General features: G+C 36.6%; 1 protein-coding gene across 4 annotated transcripts in view; it reads left to right on the top strand.

Annotated features, from left to right (window-relative positions):
* Positions 1–15,317, top strand: part of ATG5 (autophagy related 5) — an 85,154-nt gene that overhangs the window by 34,713 nt on the left and 35,124 nt on the right. For all 4 annotated transcript variants that reach the window (XR_012628102.1, XM_074862207.1, XM_074862209.1 and 1 more), the window contains exon 6: positions 3,311–3,405. Coding sequence is in view for 3 of the 4 variants with exons in the window: in XM_074862207.1 (XP_074718308.1) it covers positions 3,311–3,405 (95 nt within the window). In the remaining variant the exon portion in view is untranslated. The remainder of the gene's footprint in view (positions 1–3,310; positions 3,406–15,317) is intronic.

The raw sequence follows: 15,317 nt of genomic DNA, 5'->3' as shown, positions 1-15,317 counted from the left end.
TCTCCTGCATTATTTGGTTATTAGCTTTCTGATCTTTGACATAAAATACAGAGAGAAAAGTTTTTATATTTCACTTCAGGCAGTTATATAGCAACCATCCTCTCTTGTTTAAGAAATATGATTAGTAGAGTCATCTGAGACTTTTATACTGTCACTAATCTCACTTCTGTTCAAATCTTATTGCCATTACTTTAAATATTGTTATTCAGATATGAACATCTGCCTTTTGCAAGTACTGTTTTTTGCTAATACAGAAACTCTTTAACGCATCGGTCAAGCACTTTCTTAAAAACGGATTGTGGAAAACAAAAGTAATCAGATTTGACTGTTATGGGAGTTTAGATATCATGTAGACTGCATCAGCTTTTCACAAGGGAGGGAGATGAGTGTGTAAAGTGCTTTTGCTGATAGGTAAAGAACTCTTTCTTGTTTACTGGCTTGATGAAAACTCAGTTTTGTTTTGATTGTCAAACTTCCGGCCAGCACCTTCTGTCTTTAAGTCCTGTCTAGCCAAAGCACTAATTAGTTCTTATAGCTCATCATAGCATTAATAGCTTTCTTAAGTCTGTTTTGCATAAATAGGAGGTACTGACACACAAAAATGGGAGAATGATGAATCCTTTCACTTATATTTTCAAGGAGATTGGGGGAGGGGAGGTGTTGGGTAGTGTTGGGTCTTTGTGTTTGTTTTGAGCTTTGAGGGTTAAGGGTTCTGCGAAAGCAGTTATTTTCGGATTTTGTATTTTGGAGCTTTAGGATTCTGGCGTTCAGCCAATGCACCTAATGCTAATAAAAGCTCTTGCCAGGTTATATCAGTATGCAAACTGGATAGCCTTTTGTGCTGCTTGCTTTAAAAAAATTGTGTTAATTCTCTTACACCCAGCTCAGTTTCCTGTAGTACAAATATTGTATCCATGGAAAGGTGTTTGGAGATCAGCAGTATAAAGTTACGAGGATGAATTAGCTTAGATGTATTCAGACAGTGCTGTACACACAGTGGAGATGTGTCTAAGATGTCTGACTCTGTTATGTCTGGCCAATTTACTAGAAAGATTTTCATTCCTCAAGGTATCAGGTGGATTGACAACATACTTGATTACAAAATGCAACAAGTTCATCATTCAGCTGTTGCAGATTTATTGCTGTTATATTTAGAAACTACAGAAACTATTAGAAATGTAAACATATTGATAAAACAGTAGAATGTCTTGAGCATTGTCTGAGTGTTCAGAGAATAATCTGAGAAGTATAAGTTTGTAAATTTACATGCCTTTAAATAAGATTACCTGCATGATTTCTGGAACTTGAGGAAGCTGGAATGAAAAACAGAGGTGAGTTAGCTGTACATTACCACTGTTTAACTTTTTTTGTCCTTGAAAGATTCACTTGTTTGCCATATATGCCACAAGGGACAATATACTTAAGCTCCTACCATAAGTCTGTTATTTGTTCAGAATTTCTTGTTCTTCTGACCCATAAGTTGTGTTGCTCATCTCTACTGCATTTTGAGAACAGTAAGCTGTTCACCCAACTTTCCTAGTTACTGCAATATGAGTGTTAAACAAGTAAATGAAGTTAATATTTGTTTTAGTTTTGTTCAGGTGGGATGTCTCCAAGTATGTAGATTCCTTATTTAAGAGTTTGCTGAAGCTCACTAGTTTAAGTAGGTCTTGATTATTTTGTTTTGTGTATCACCATAGTTAATAGTTTTATCAACTGAGTTTATAGTCAGAAGTGGTAATTAAAGTATAAATTGATCAATGCCTACTGTACAATTCCTGTCCACACGATCTGTAGTGAAAGCTGTAAGCTGTTCTCAATGCTGTCTCCAAGGATGAGGAAAGTACACTAAATCTTCACCTTCCCACTGTCAAGGGTTCATGAGGAGGATGCAGTCGTTCTTTGTGCCAGATACCGTAAGAGTAAAGCTCTGACTCTGTAGGCTGGGGTTCCCAAACGCAGGCTTGCTTGGGTACAGTCAGCTACAGGGTGGTCACTGTCACTGCTGCCTGCTGAGCTTCCCAGCAGTGAGCTGTGGGGTAGCTACTACAGAATATCTGGCAGGAGTTTATTTATGGTTTCTTGGAAATTCCTGCCTTGTGTCATATTCAGTCAGGAAAAGCAAGGTTTTACAAACCCTGCAATATGTATTAACTGTGTCTTTTAGAGCGCTGACAGGCATGGAGTGAAGCAAATCTCAAACTCTTAATTTTCTGCAATTGCTTTAATTGTTATCAGCAGTTTTGAAAGCAAGAAGAACCTGTGTTCCACTAGTAAATTTCTGAATTTTACCTTGCTTCAGGGGGGCTGAATTCTGTAATGGATATACTGCGGGTTTTTTGAGACTTGGCTGAACATTGTGCCAAGGAGGGAAAAATTGGAGACTGTGTGTTCCATCTGAAGAAACTTAACACTGTGTTTGGTGTCTTTGACAGTTAGGGTCTGTAAGGAGATTTATCCCTTGCTCTTCTAAAGCTGCCTTCTCCAGTAAGGCTAGCAGCAGCTTTATTCATCTTAGCTCTTCAGGTTCCTTTCTGACACTTTTGGTATTGGTTGGTTGCTTGGTTTGAATAATTGATATGCATGTATAAAAGCCTTTACTACTCTAGACCTATGCTGTCCTTAATACATTTTAAGTGCAATAAAATATTCAGTCCTTGTAATGTCTGAACAGGATGAAATGGTGTGCTGTCTCAGGCTACTTTTACTAAACCTAGTTACTTGGGTAATATTAACAAAAATGTGTTTCAAAGATAAACTTTTATTTTCAGGTTGTGTGATGAAACTGGCAGTATGTTTTCTGATTATACCATACATTGTTGCAGATTATTTTAAGATTTACATATCCGAATGTACACCCCTCAAGTTTTTCTACTGCTTTAGTTTCTCTACACTTTACACCTATTGTTCATCTATAGTTAAGAACAATTAAATGTTTTTAAAACAAACTGTGAGACACTGTGGACCAGTAGCAGCAGGGAGTGGAGAAACAGGCACTGTTAATTGAGGTAATGAAATCCATAACTTGTGGCCCAATATTTCCTTAACAGTGGGAAACACAATATGAATTCAAGTTGCTTTCTCTTTCAGTTTGGTAAGTTGCCACATCACTGTTTTCATTGGAGAGTGCAGATGACTTACCTTTGGCTTCAGGCTAAATAGGGAAGAGAAATGTAGGAAAAATAAATTCATACAGGTCAAACTTCTGTAAGAAAAGTTTGCATGTTGTTCCAATCGTCTCATTTACCTCTTTTAGCTGAAAAAGAGTATATGTTATTAATATTAACAAAATCTAATTTTACCTTCACAGATAAGTTTGAGCAGTTTTGGGCAATAAATCGAAAACTCATGGAGTATCCCCCAGAAGATAATGGATTTCGATACATCCCATTTAGAATTTATCAGGTAGGAGACAATGAAATAAAACCACTTTTATCAAACTGTGCCACTGAGGTGTCATATATCATAATCTGTTTTCAGAATTATACTTTCCCTTTTCTAACATTATGGTAAAACTTTGTATGCTTATCTTTGCTGGACCCTTGAATTGTATGAATTAACAAAGACAGAATAGATTGTCTTTATTCTAATAAGTAATTACTATTCATTATGATGTAAGTGTGTAATACTTGAGAATGTGCTACGGCTGGTATAGGTTATGTTTGTTTGGGTTTTTTTTTAAAAAAAAGCTAATTCTGTCATTAAAAGTAACTTCTGACTATGAAGACTGCTTTGGATGCAAAATGCCCTCTGAAAGGTCTGAGTCAAACATTTCTGGAACAACACTTTTCCCTCAACCACTGTGTAGACTTCTTTTCTTGTTGGCATTATAAGGTGAAAGTAGCGGCCTAGGTCTTGGATCTAGTTCTTACCTTTGTCTTCTAATTGTATACTTTACAATCCAAAACTAGCTTTGAAAATTTTTCTGGTTTAATATACCAGTGCTCTGTTTTTCTCAGCAGTTTATTTGGAGACATATTCCTTGGAATCCTTACAATTTTTTCTTGTCTCCTTAGTTTTTGTAGCATTAAGGTCATGATGAAGTTTGGAATTAAGTATGGTTAAAAGCTCGTACAGAATTCACATAGCCTCTCCATAAGTTAAACAATTCTTCTCTGTTTTGTCTTTGAAACATTTTCATCTAAGTTTTGCACCTGTGACTATCAAATAAAAGTCCTTTATTCATAGTACTGAATAGTCTGATACTACTTTATAACAGGTTTTAAAGACCATAAAAACCTATACAATCTTGCAATGAGACTGAAGTAACTTTTAATGTTAGATATAAGACATTTACCATCATAGTGAAACCTTAGATTGAGAACGGAAGTCAGTTATTTTGTCAGAGATCATAGCAGATGGCAAGGTTTGTGTAAGTATCAAAAGGTATGTATCAGGAAAAGTAGTTCACTCACAGCATTTTGTTTGGTTATTAAGTTGTTTGTTTGTTCTATGATAGGTGGGGGGGGTTTTAAGTCTTTTCATAGAAATCACATAAATGTGAAATGGAGGTTTTGCTGTTTGAATAAGGTGCAGACATTTACACCATGAGGGAAACTTTCTGTGATATCACATGATTTCATGCTAATAAAGCTTTTTAAAAAAAGAAAAAAAAATCTAATCCAGTAATATCTATTGCTTTAGCCAGTAGTACTTGTCTTGATTATCATTATCTTTTCAATTGGAAACCCTTACTTGCTGTAGTTTAAACCCAAAATATCTAACTAAGAAGACCAAACACAAATAAAGATGATGCTGAGACAGCCTTTGAGAAGGTTGGTGTATATTATTTTCAGTAATGCTGGTCTTAATATTTCTAAATATTTTCAGTAATGTTCCTCTTTTTCAAAAAGTAGATGCAGGTGTTTCTAGCTTTTTTGTTTGATTTCTTGGGTTGTGTACTGATTACTGCTCATCAGAAAAGTCTGTATATTTAAAGGAATCTTCAGAAAGTGTTAGGAAGGGTGAGATTATAATTTGATTCCAAGCAAGAAGTTAATTCCTGTAGTTTTAGACAGTTTTACAGTACTTAGTGACAGACTTACATATACTGAAGTAACTGATTCAAAAGTATTCTGAAGGTGTGTTTAACCCCCACCCCTATGGCATTTAATTTCCATTAGTGCTGGTAGAAATCAGGTTTGCATTCTAATTAGTTGCTTGCATATCCCTACATAAATACCTGCAAGCCAATTTAGCCTGGGTTTGTATTACAGTGGATATTTATTCCCTATGTGTTTTCACATAGGGTTTTTGTGAATACTTAAGGATATACAGGTGGATTGCAGGAAATCACTAGGCATTGCCTTCAGTGGGGAGAGTTCTTACTCTTACTCTTCATTCCTTCCATTACCCCAAAATTATTAGAAGGAAATTCTGTGAAGGGAACTGCCTAGATTGAGTTTTGGCAATATGAGGTGGATTAATTTCTTTTCCTTCAAAGAAATGTACTAGATTATGATATCAACTAATTAAAAATCAGTCTTAGCAATGATTAAATGTGACTGGGAAAAGTTGCTGCAGAAAAAATGCATGCGATAAAGTGATCTGACATGCTTTTCGCCGAAGGCCTGACATCTTCAAAACTCAAAGGCTCTTTCAATTGTAAAGCTTGTCTATTAAAATACATTTCTAAAGAATAATATGAATCATGCCTCATGCGGTATCCAAATCTGATAGTGTGTGGGGGAGAAAGAGATGGCAAAAATATGAACATCGTACTTGAGTAAGTCAGAACTAAACTAACCACAGGTAATTTTAAAAGCCCTTGTCCAGTGCCGCCTCTTTTAAGTGTAGCGACTCAGATTGGACCAGAATCCTGGCATCTACTGTACAGTATGAAGAAAAAGCCCGAGTATCGCTAAGGATCAACTCATTTTCAATTTTAAAAGTTAGCTAAGAGATCTTGGAGATTGTATTAACAGCTGTCATATTCTAAACTGTGTCGTATGGAACTTGCACCAGATGAACCTTTGACATAGGTGGAAACTTTTTCTACCAGAGACAGTTTAAAAATAGTGATTATATTTTTGTGACACCTTTACTTAACATGCGTCCAAAACAAAAAAAAGTGCCCCACTTCATCAGTTCAGAGGTATAAGCTGCTGTGTCTTCAGTTGACAGTTGCTCGAAAATGTTTTTGCCTTTTTTCCTGATAGTAGTGTTGATTACAGTGCTTTTTTTTCACTTGTTCTTTAATAGCAGGAGATAATAGTAATGTTTTGAGTATATTATGCATTTAAGAGTGTTGCTTTTCTTATACAATATTAGAGCTAGTTTGGTTTGAGGACTTTTTCCCCAGGTTTATAAGACCGGCTGGTTTTGCACTTTCTAATTGAACAAACTGTATGACTGATAGATGGCAGGAAGTTTTCATCAGTCTTTGGCTCCAGGCCCTGTGATGGGGCATATTAGTCAGGCACCGGAGACGACTCCGGTGTAATCTTTATCACTAGATAGAGACTACCCTGGTGAACTACTGTTTGCTGTCTTATACTGTAGAGGGGAGCACTCTGAGTCTCAGTAGTTGTGCACTTAGTTTGCATTCATTTGGTATCTTGCTCTCTCCCTGTGTCATGCTCACCCACTTGTTCTTGCCTGCTCTCTCTCTGTCAATCTTCCTGCTTTCCTCTGGAGTCTGCCCTATGAGTATATAGGATTTAAAGTTGTAAATAGCATTTAATTCTTGAGAATAAAATTACAAAAGTGTGTGAAAGAACATGCATTAAAATTATTCATGACAAGTTCTTCTGAGCTTTTCCAGAGTTGCACTTGGCTTAAGGCAGGCTGGCTGTTGTGTGTTTGCCAGCACAAAAGGGGATGATCTGGGATTGTCTGTTTGCTTGTTCCCTTATGTGGGTACTGGGATGTGCCATGGTACTGGAACGAGCATTTCCTTTGCTTCTGTTTTCTAAGGGTTTTGATTAGGTTAAATTTATAGCCTAATTACATAGTAGGCTTTAGCTTTGAACAGGTTTTTCATATCATAAGTCCCTTAAGATGTTGTGATTAAATTGTATGATCACAAATTGTTATGTTGTTTATCTGCTTTAGTAATATGAGTGAAATTTTCCATACTTGATAATATATCTGTTAAATCCAACATTTTGCTCTTTCTGTCAAAGTTGCAGTACTGAGATGTCAGTTTTAAATGTCTACCTGTGCTCTGAAAAATAGCAAGGTGGGAGGGGGAAATGAAATATTTGAGGACATTATTAATATCTGGCTTAATAAATGAATCAGAAGCCCAAGCATGGCCCTTTCCCAAGCAATGGAAGACTATTTTATTTCTATTTCCACATTGATCGGCAGAGCTCAGATAGTCAATCGCAAAACCCATTACAAGTATGCAAATCAGCAACACAATTTGGGCCATGTTATGACAACTACTCAAAAACTGTTCAAAACAGATTATTTGGGAAGATACTGTGTCCGCCTGTAAAGTTTTCAAGTAATAATGAATCCATCTTTTTTTGCTAGTAGATTATTAAAGTCTTTCTTTGTTTTGGGGTGAAAAGCCTCCATTGCATTTCAAGGCTGAATTTGTTTGACTTCAACTCCAATTCCTAGATTTTGTTTTGCCTTGCACCAGTTTAAAGTCATCTGGCTTTTAAACCTCCAAATTTACTTACGGAGTGGTTTCAGCAGCTTCCATTTTCTTTGGTAAGCTGAATCAATTGAGCTCTTTAAGCCTGTTGTCTTGAGGCTTGCTTACCAGTGCTGACATTTTTTTTTTTTAGTCATCTTTTTGAACACTAGCTGATATTTTGATAATCCTCAAGATTAGTATTAAAGTTAGGGACATGTAGAGGTCAAAAGTAAAGTTTATTTCTGTAGAATTTTAGATCAAAAATACTTCAAGCACTGGTGGGATAGAGGTGAAGTTAGCTGCTACTTGAAACTGCAAATCTGAAAATTTTTGTGAAAGAAATTGAAATGCGATGACTCATCAAGCAAAAGAACTAGAAAATGTAAGTGCTGTCGACCTGAAGAGGGCAACACAACACAGCAAATTTGTGTCTTGTTGGCTAGTGCAAAATGATCTTGAATAGACATGAGCGTAATACCTTATTTAACTTTTTCCTTTTTTATTAAAAATGTCATTTTCATAAAAGACCTGCTGAAAATAGACTAATTTCTTTCTTAAAACCTTCCTTTTACAAAGAGGAAGTTTAAGTGACTAGGAAAATGTGAAATGATGGTGGATTTGTGTAACAGCTGTGCTCAGCTGAATATCTGCGCTGTGAAGAAAAAAACAGACTGTGATTCTCATCATTTGAGTACACAGAATGACTTATTCTAATAACTGATGGTTCAGCACTGAAGAAACACTAGCACACTTTCACCAGTTTTAAATTACTTGAAAATCAAAGCTCTTATGAATGAGAAAGTGTAAAAGGTGTGGTAGGTAAAAATTTTCCTAGTGCCTCATTATAGAAAAAATACAACACCCTTCTGTCAAGTATTGCATATGGGCAGCATGATCCATAAGTTGCTATGAATTCTTGTTTTCTGAACTTGATTGCTTAGGTCTGTGCTGAAAGTAATAGCAATTTGACAAGTTGTCACCTTGAGTTGAAGGTCACTGTTACCACAGTTGAGGTTCCATAATTGCATAAGCTTTTCTAGTCTATCTAGGTGCAAAGTGAAATGGGCTAGCTCAAACCAACGCTGTTAAAGATTACTTTTATACATGTTTTGTATTAAGGAATGTCCATGCAGTTCTTTTAAAAGACTTAATGTCTTTTAAGATTTGCACCCATGTGCAAGATTAGCCTTGGGCCTTTAAGAATCTCAGTACAGAATGGGGGCTATCAATCAGTGTTTAAAAGAAAAATTCTAAGATTATAAACTGTATTTGTTGTCAGAGATGTGACTAAAGTTTACATAAATATGCCCCAGTTATCTGTAAAGCTCTTGGTTTGCCTAGTTCAAAGCACTTGTAAAAGTTGCATAGTGCTCAGGGAAGGAGGCACAGAAGAGATGGAGCTATAAAACCTCGATTTGGGTAGCTTCTCTGAGCCATGGTTGAACTGTTACCAAGCTGGATAGTTTTAAGCTAGCTCAGACTTGTCAGTAGGAGCTACAGGAATCCTTCTACTACTATAAAGTAGTTTTGCTTGTATGAAAAATAGTTTGTTGAGGTTCTGAATTACATTATAACTAGTTTAAAATAATTTAGGGATATAGTGGATTCTGCATATTGGGGAAAACTGGGTAGTTTGTTTTAAATCCTTTTTTTATCTTATCAGAAACTCTTAGCTCTCGGAAGAATCTAAATGTATCAAAAACCAGTAGCATCTTAGTAGTTAATAAATTAACTTTGTGTAAACAGTTATATAGCTTTTTTTTGTTAGCAAAAGATAAGTCAAAATACATTTTGAGTTATGATGAAATAGTGAATACTTTTGGTGAAAAAAAATTGTCTATTCCTACTTTGAAAATGCTTTGATTTTACCAAATGTCTTATGTACTCCCTAATCACAAACTGGTGGTTACTTTTTTAGCAAGTTATTTTTGTACAAAAGTAATTTGTTACCTTTTCTTTGAATCATCTTATGATAATGAACTTGGATATAAGTAAGTTTTTAATGTAAAAATTTGAATTTAAACCATGTGGTTTGAATTCTTGTGGCTCTATTTCCCTCAACTGTTTTATTAAAGTAGTACTCTTGTATATTTATATATCATCCTAAATTTGTTAGGAAAGTTAATGTATGCATACAATTAAAAAAAAATAATTGCACTTTTCACCTCATCCTTGAGTGTTAATTCTTAAGAATATGAGTATGTTGAGAGGTTGAGTTGAAGACAATGTATGAAGCAGTAATTCAGTCGCATTAGGTCTGTGTAAAGTTACTGTTAGATCTTGTAATTTAAATGCAGTGCTCTTTAGTATATTGCTGCCTTTCTTTTGATCATTAAAGCTGATCATTTTACTTCTCTGTTTCACTTGGTTTAGTCAACACAAACTGATTTGCCACTTTCACCACATATATCATTGTGTGGTCAGGTTCTTATTTTGTAGTAAGAGGGATTTTTGCTACCTGAAACTTGCAATCCAGAGCTGTATTCCTCTGAGATAGGCTCTTATATTCTGTCATAATAGCAAGAAAAACCCCAAACCCAGTCAGTGAACTGCTTTGCATTCAGCAAAGGGGGAAGAGCAGGTATGGAATTTTTTCTTCAAAGGGATGAAGAATTTCATCTTTGAGGGTTATTTCTCTGGCTATGCAGCATATGCAGTGCCTATTGCTTAGGAATTAAACTAGAACAAAGTCTAGTCTATGATGATGGTGCTGCAAAAAATTAACTCTACATAGATGACAGTCACAGCAGTACCTGTTTTGATTTGTCAATATCAGTATGCCATCTTATTTTTAAGTAAAATAGGTAAATAAAGAAGGTTAACTTTTGCACAAAATTGAGGATTAGAAAATACAGAAAGTGTTCAGGGTTTTTTTGGAAAGTACTAAGACTTTTATTTGCACTTTCCAGAAGACTGAAAGCAAATTGTATACAGGTAAGTGTGGAATGGAACCAACCTATGAGGAAGTGGGATATACCATAATACTCTAGGAATACATTATGAATTAACAAACATAAATTTCTGAAATTTTCCTACCCTTGACTATAGGAGTTTCTTCTAGTTAATCATTATTGTAGAATATTAAGGAGTATTACTGTTTTTAGTGCTTTTAAGTATATTGAAAGTGTTGTATGAAGTATTGTACTATTCATTGTTCTTAAATGGATGTAAATCCCTTTCTAAAGTTGTTTGCTTCATAGGTAGTCAGTACTCAATTTTATGTGAGGATTAGGTCTGCATATGTGCATAAGACACTGCAGCTGTGAAAAGCAGTATTGATTTGTTGTCACTGACTCTTCAGATACCTTGATATTTTACCAGTTGCAAATACCTTTTCTGGGAAGGATTAATACTTCAAGGCCATGTTTATATTGTAGATGTCTCTTTCTTCTCTGTGTTCCACAAAACTGTCTCTTGGAACTGTTTCTTCTATTTAGTCTCTGTTATTTCTGGCCTTATGACTGTTGCCTGCTGTCCTGTGTGTTACCACTCTCTTAGATGTTGACTTTCTTCTGCTTCTAGGGTCTATACAATTCACCTGAGGTTAAATAATGCAAAATCAGTTGTGCAGAGAATACGGGGCTACTTTCCCTGTACAAGCAAGTTTAACGGATCATTTGAAAGACTGACCAGAATGTGGCTCAGCCATGCTGGTTTAGGTATTTTGACATGAAAGTGATTGTGAGTGGTACTTCTGCACTTTTGGTATGGAACTGGTAATGGAACTTCTGGCAATATATATTCTTGCTAAAAATGACCCACAAGGTATAACAGGACATTTGCTTTGGATAATGTTTGTTCCAGGTTGTCCTAAAACCCTTTGATTTTTGGTACATTCTGCTGCTTGATTTCAGTGCCCAGAACTCTATCAGTTTTTCTTAGACCCTTGTAAAGCAGCTGGATCATCACCACCTTTCAAGCCTTTGTTCCCTTTTTCTTGCAACACAGACACTGGGTTGCTTTCATAGTATTACAGATGTACTCTATCCCTGTCACAAATGTAGTGCAGAAGGCACCGAATAAAATGCTTATTTAGAGAAGCAGTTAGAGTTTTAGATTGTTGTGAAGCAAAATTGCTGCCTCTAGGCAAGGTATCTGCACTGTATTTTGGATTACAGCATGTACCCCTTTAGTTCTAGAGGGATTTATCCCTTTCTGGCAAAGTTGCTATCTTTCTTAGTTGGATGTATCAGCTATATATCTGCAGATTAAGAGTTTTTCAGGGTTTTTCATTTACTTAGTTACTGATAGGCTTCTTAGAGATCTTGATTTCTCTCTCCTTCCTCTCTTGTGAGAGATCTTTTTCCTCTGTGGGAGTCTGTTGAATGAATGAATCTGTTCTTAGTGTCTTTATGTTACTATTACCTATTATTAAAACTCCAAGCAATTCTTTAAACCAAAATGGCCGGACTATACAAGCTCTTATAGATGGTCCTTTTTCTATCGCTACATATAAGAACAATACCATGTTTTGATCAATCCCAAATACTTAGCGTTTTCCCAGGTCAATATTCAAGATGCTGTGTTGCCAGAGTCTTGCCAATACTGCATGCATCCCAGACTGAAGTTTTGCTGCATATTTTTTTTGTGTTGTGGACTTTGTCTTTTGACTTGGACTGGGAAGAGTCCTTTAGGAGAGTTCTTCATCTGTTCAGCAAAAACCCCAAAGCACTGTCCACTTCAACACAGCTTTTTTTAAACCCCATATTCAGTTAAGAATCTTGTCCAAGTTGGTTAGGATACAAGCAAGTATTGATTAGGGCTCAATCTCTTTCTGCTCTAGCAATATTAGTGGCCATCTTGCAGACTTAGGGAGATTCTTCACACATTTGTTAATTTTTGTCACGTTAAGGAAACCAAAATAACATGACTTTTGTGGTGCTTCAGCCTTCGTTTAATAAGGGACTTTAGGACCATTATCCAAGTGATCATGCTTTGTAATGAATACTGCTTGGAGTATTATCACAGCATAATGAGCATTTTAAGGGTGTTCTTTAACACACCTTGAAGAACAGATGTACATACATTCTCAACCCTTCGTCTGTCCAACTGTTTTCTCACAGAAACGTTGAAGAAATATGAAAATCTTTGTTGAGAACTGAAGAAAGAGTAAACTCAGTCCTTCCATAGATGATTTGGCAGCTTGCAGAAGAAAGATCTGTGGACATAAAACACACTTCAAAGAAGAAGAATTGCTATTAAATAATCCATATTTCCCAACAGCAATGGAATTTATCAACCATTTGCAGACTTGCTCAGAAACAATATGAAAATACCTTACTCTTAAAGGGATGTGGTTACATTGTGTCCTTCCTTAATCTAACAGGTCTGCAACCACTCTTACAGTAGACTCAAGTGTACCCAGTGGGACTGAAGTTCTACAGTAAGAACTTTTTATAAAACAGACAGATTCACTTCAGATGGAAGAGAGTACAATCTCTGAAGATCTCATAATGGTTTCAGTGTCTACACTCATAAATGTGAGGGTTCTTCTAGATAAACTTTGAATTCAGAGAATACAGGAAGTTCAGCCATGGGACCTACGGCAAGGAATGTTAAATGGTGTCCTAGGCTGGTTTAGGAGGAGTGTTGCCAGCAGGTCGAGAAAGGTGATCCTTCCCCTCTACTCAGCACTGGTAAGGCCACACCTGGAGTACTGCGTCCAGTTCTGGGCTCCCCAGTACGGAAGAGACATTGAGCTACAGGAGAGAGTCCAGCAAAGGGCCACTAGGATGATTAAGGGACTGGTGTATCTAATATGAGGGGAAGAAAAGTCTGAGAGAGTTGGGACTGTTCAGCCTAGAGAAGAAAAGGCTCGGAGAGATTTCATCAATGTGTATAAATATCTGAAGGGAGAGTGCATTGAAGAAGGAGCCAGGCACTTTCCAGTGGTGCCCAGTGACAGGACCAGAAGCAATGGGCACAAACTGAAATGCAGGAGGCTCCATCTTAACATCAGGAAACACTTTCTCCCTGTGAGAGTCACTGAGCGTTGACACAGGTTGCCCAGAGAGATTGTGGAGTCATGTTGTGGTTTGAACCTGGCTGGCAGCCAAACACCATGCAGCTGCTCCCTCACCCTCCCTCTGCCTGGGGGATAGGGAATAGAATTGGAAGGGTGAAGGGAGACTCATAGGTTGAGATAAAAACAGTTTAATAATTGTAATAAAATAAACCAATAACAATAACAGAAAGTACAAACAGGTAATACACAATGCGATTTCTCACCACCTGACGACTGACACCCAGCCCCTTCCCGGCTAGCGATTCTGAAAAACCAAGATCCCACAATCGCAATCCTGGAAGCGAAAGAGAACCCTCTTCCTTCCCGGCTGCCCCTCATTTATATACTGGGTATGACATTACATGATATGGAATATTCCATTGGCTAATTTGGGTCTGGTGCTCTGGCTGTGCCTCCTCCCAGCTTCTTGTACACCTGCTCATGGACAGGACATGGGGAGTTGGAGAGTCCTTGATGTCTTAGCAACTGAAAACATCAGTGTATTATCAACATTCTTCTTGTACAAAATCCCCTACTGAATCCAAAACACAGCACTATTTGAGCTTCTAAGAAGAAAAATTAACGCTATCCCAAGTCCCCATCCTTGGGGTAGTTAAAAGCCACTTGGATATGGGTATCTGTCTATAGGTGGCCCTGCTTGAGCATAGGATTTGGACCAGATGAACTCCAGAGGTCCCTTCCAGCTTCAGCCATTCTGGGATTCGGTGATTCAGAATCAACATACTACCATGCTGAAAGGCCATTTGGAAAACCCAAAAGATGTTCTATCAAGCCACAGAAGCTTAGACTGTTCCTTAGGAACCATTGATCTTATGAATTCTGTGACAGGCTTCTACTTGATGCTACAAAGCTGAAATCTAGGATTGCTAGAAGGATCTGAGAGAAGTTTGTGCCTTTTTTTCTCCTTTATGCCGTTATGCAGTGTGATGTGAATATGTTTGACATGGACACAAAATCAATGTGGACAGCATGATGCATCTTTAGAAACTGTTATAGAAACTGAAGCAATGTCTTCTATTCTGAAGTGTTACAATTAAGCCAACCCATTAAATTTTTAATCACTTGAATTAGGTAAAGGATATGTTCTAACTAGGCATATCTCTTCTAGATTAGAAGAACATGTGCTAGGACTTTAACTTTCAAATGTTTTATGTGGTTATAATAACTCGTTTTGTTGCTATTACATAAAGCTTTTTCTAAAAGGTTGCAAGGAAGCACGTTGCCAAATTAAATAATATGGAAAAGGGTGGTATTTTAAATGATTCTTAATCTTTTTAAAGATGAGCAAGTAATGGCCTCTACATGTGTGGGAGAATTAATTGAAATAGTTGCCATATTTCTCTGTAGGTTTGTAATAATGATAAATTATTGTTGATTGTATAGGAAGTTAGGATAGAACAGCAGTTGCTTCATACAGTGTGGTCTGTTCAACAAAAGGCTTCAAGGAAGACATGAGTTGTTGCCCACACATGATTAGGAGAATAGTCCTTAACCATTCATGACCAAAAGTTGTTCAATATTACTATCTAGACATAACTGTAGTAAGCCCTACTACATATAATTTTAACCTTATTCCAGATGGGTTTTTAATTCTAGTTGTGGCTTTAATTTGACTACAGTCTCAACTAAGACACTAGTTAATTATGTCACTAAGTATTACTTGCATCAGTTCTTGACACAACCTTGCCACATAACAGACCATAA

Source organism: Strix uralensis, chromosome 3 (genome assembly GCF_047716275.1).
Source record: "Strix uralensis isolate ZFMK-TIS-50842 chromosome 3, bStrUra1, whole genome shotgun sequence".
NCBI classification, from domain to species: domain Eukaryota; kingdom Metazoa; phylum Chordata; class Aves; order Strigiformes; family Strigidae; genus Strix; species Strix uralensis.
Note: the sequence above shows the minus strand (reverse complement) of the source record. Positions and strands in the feature narration are given on the sequence as shown.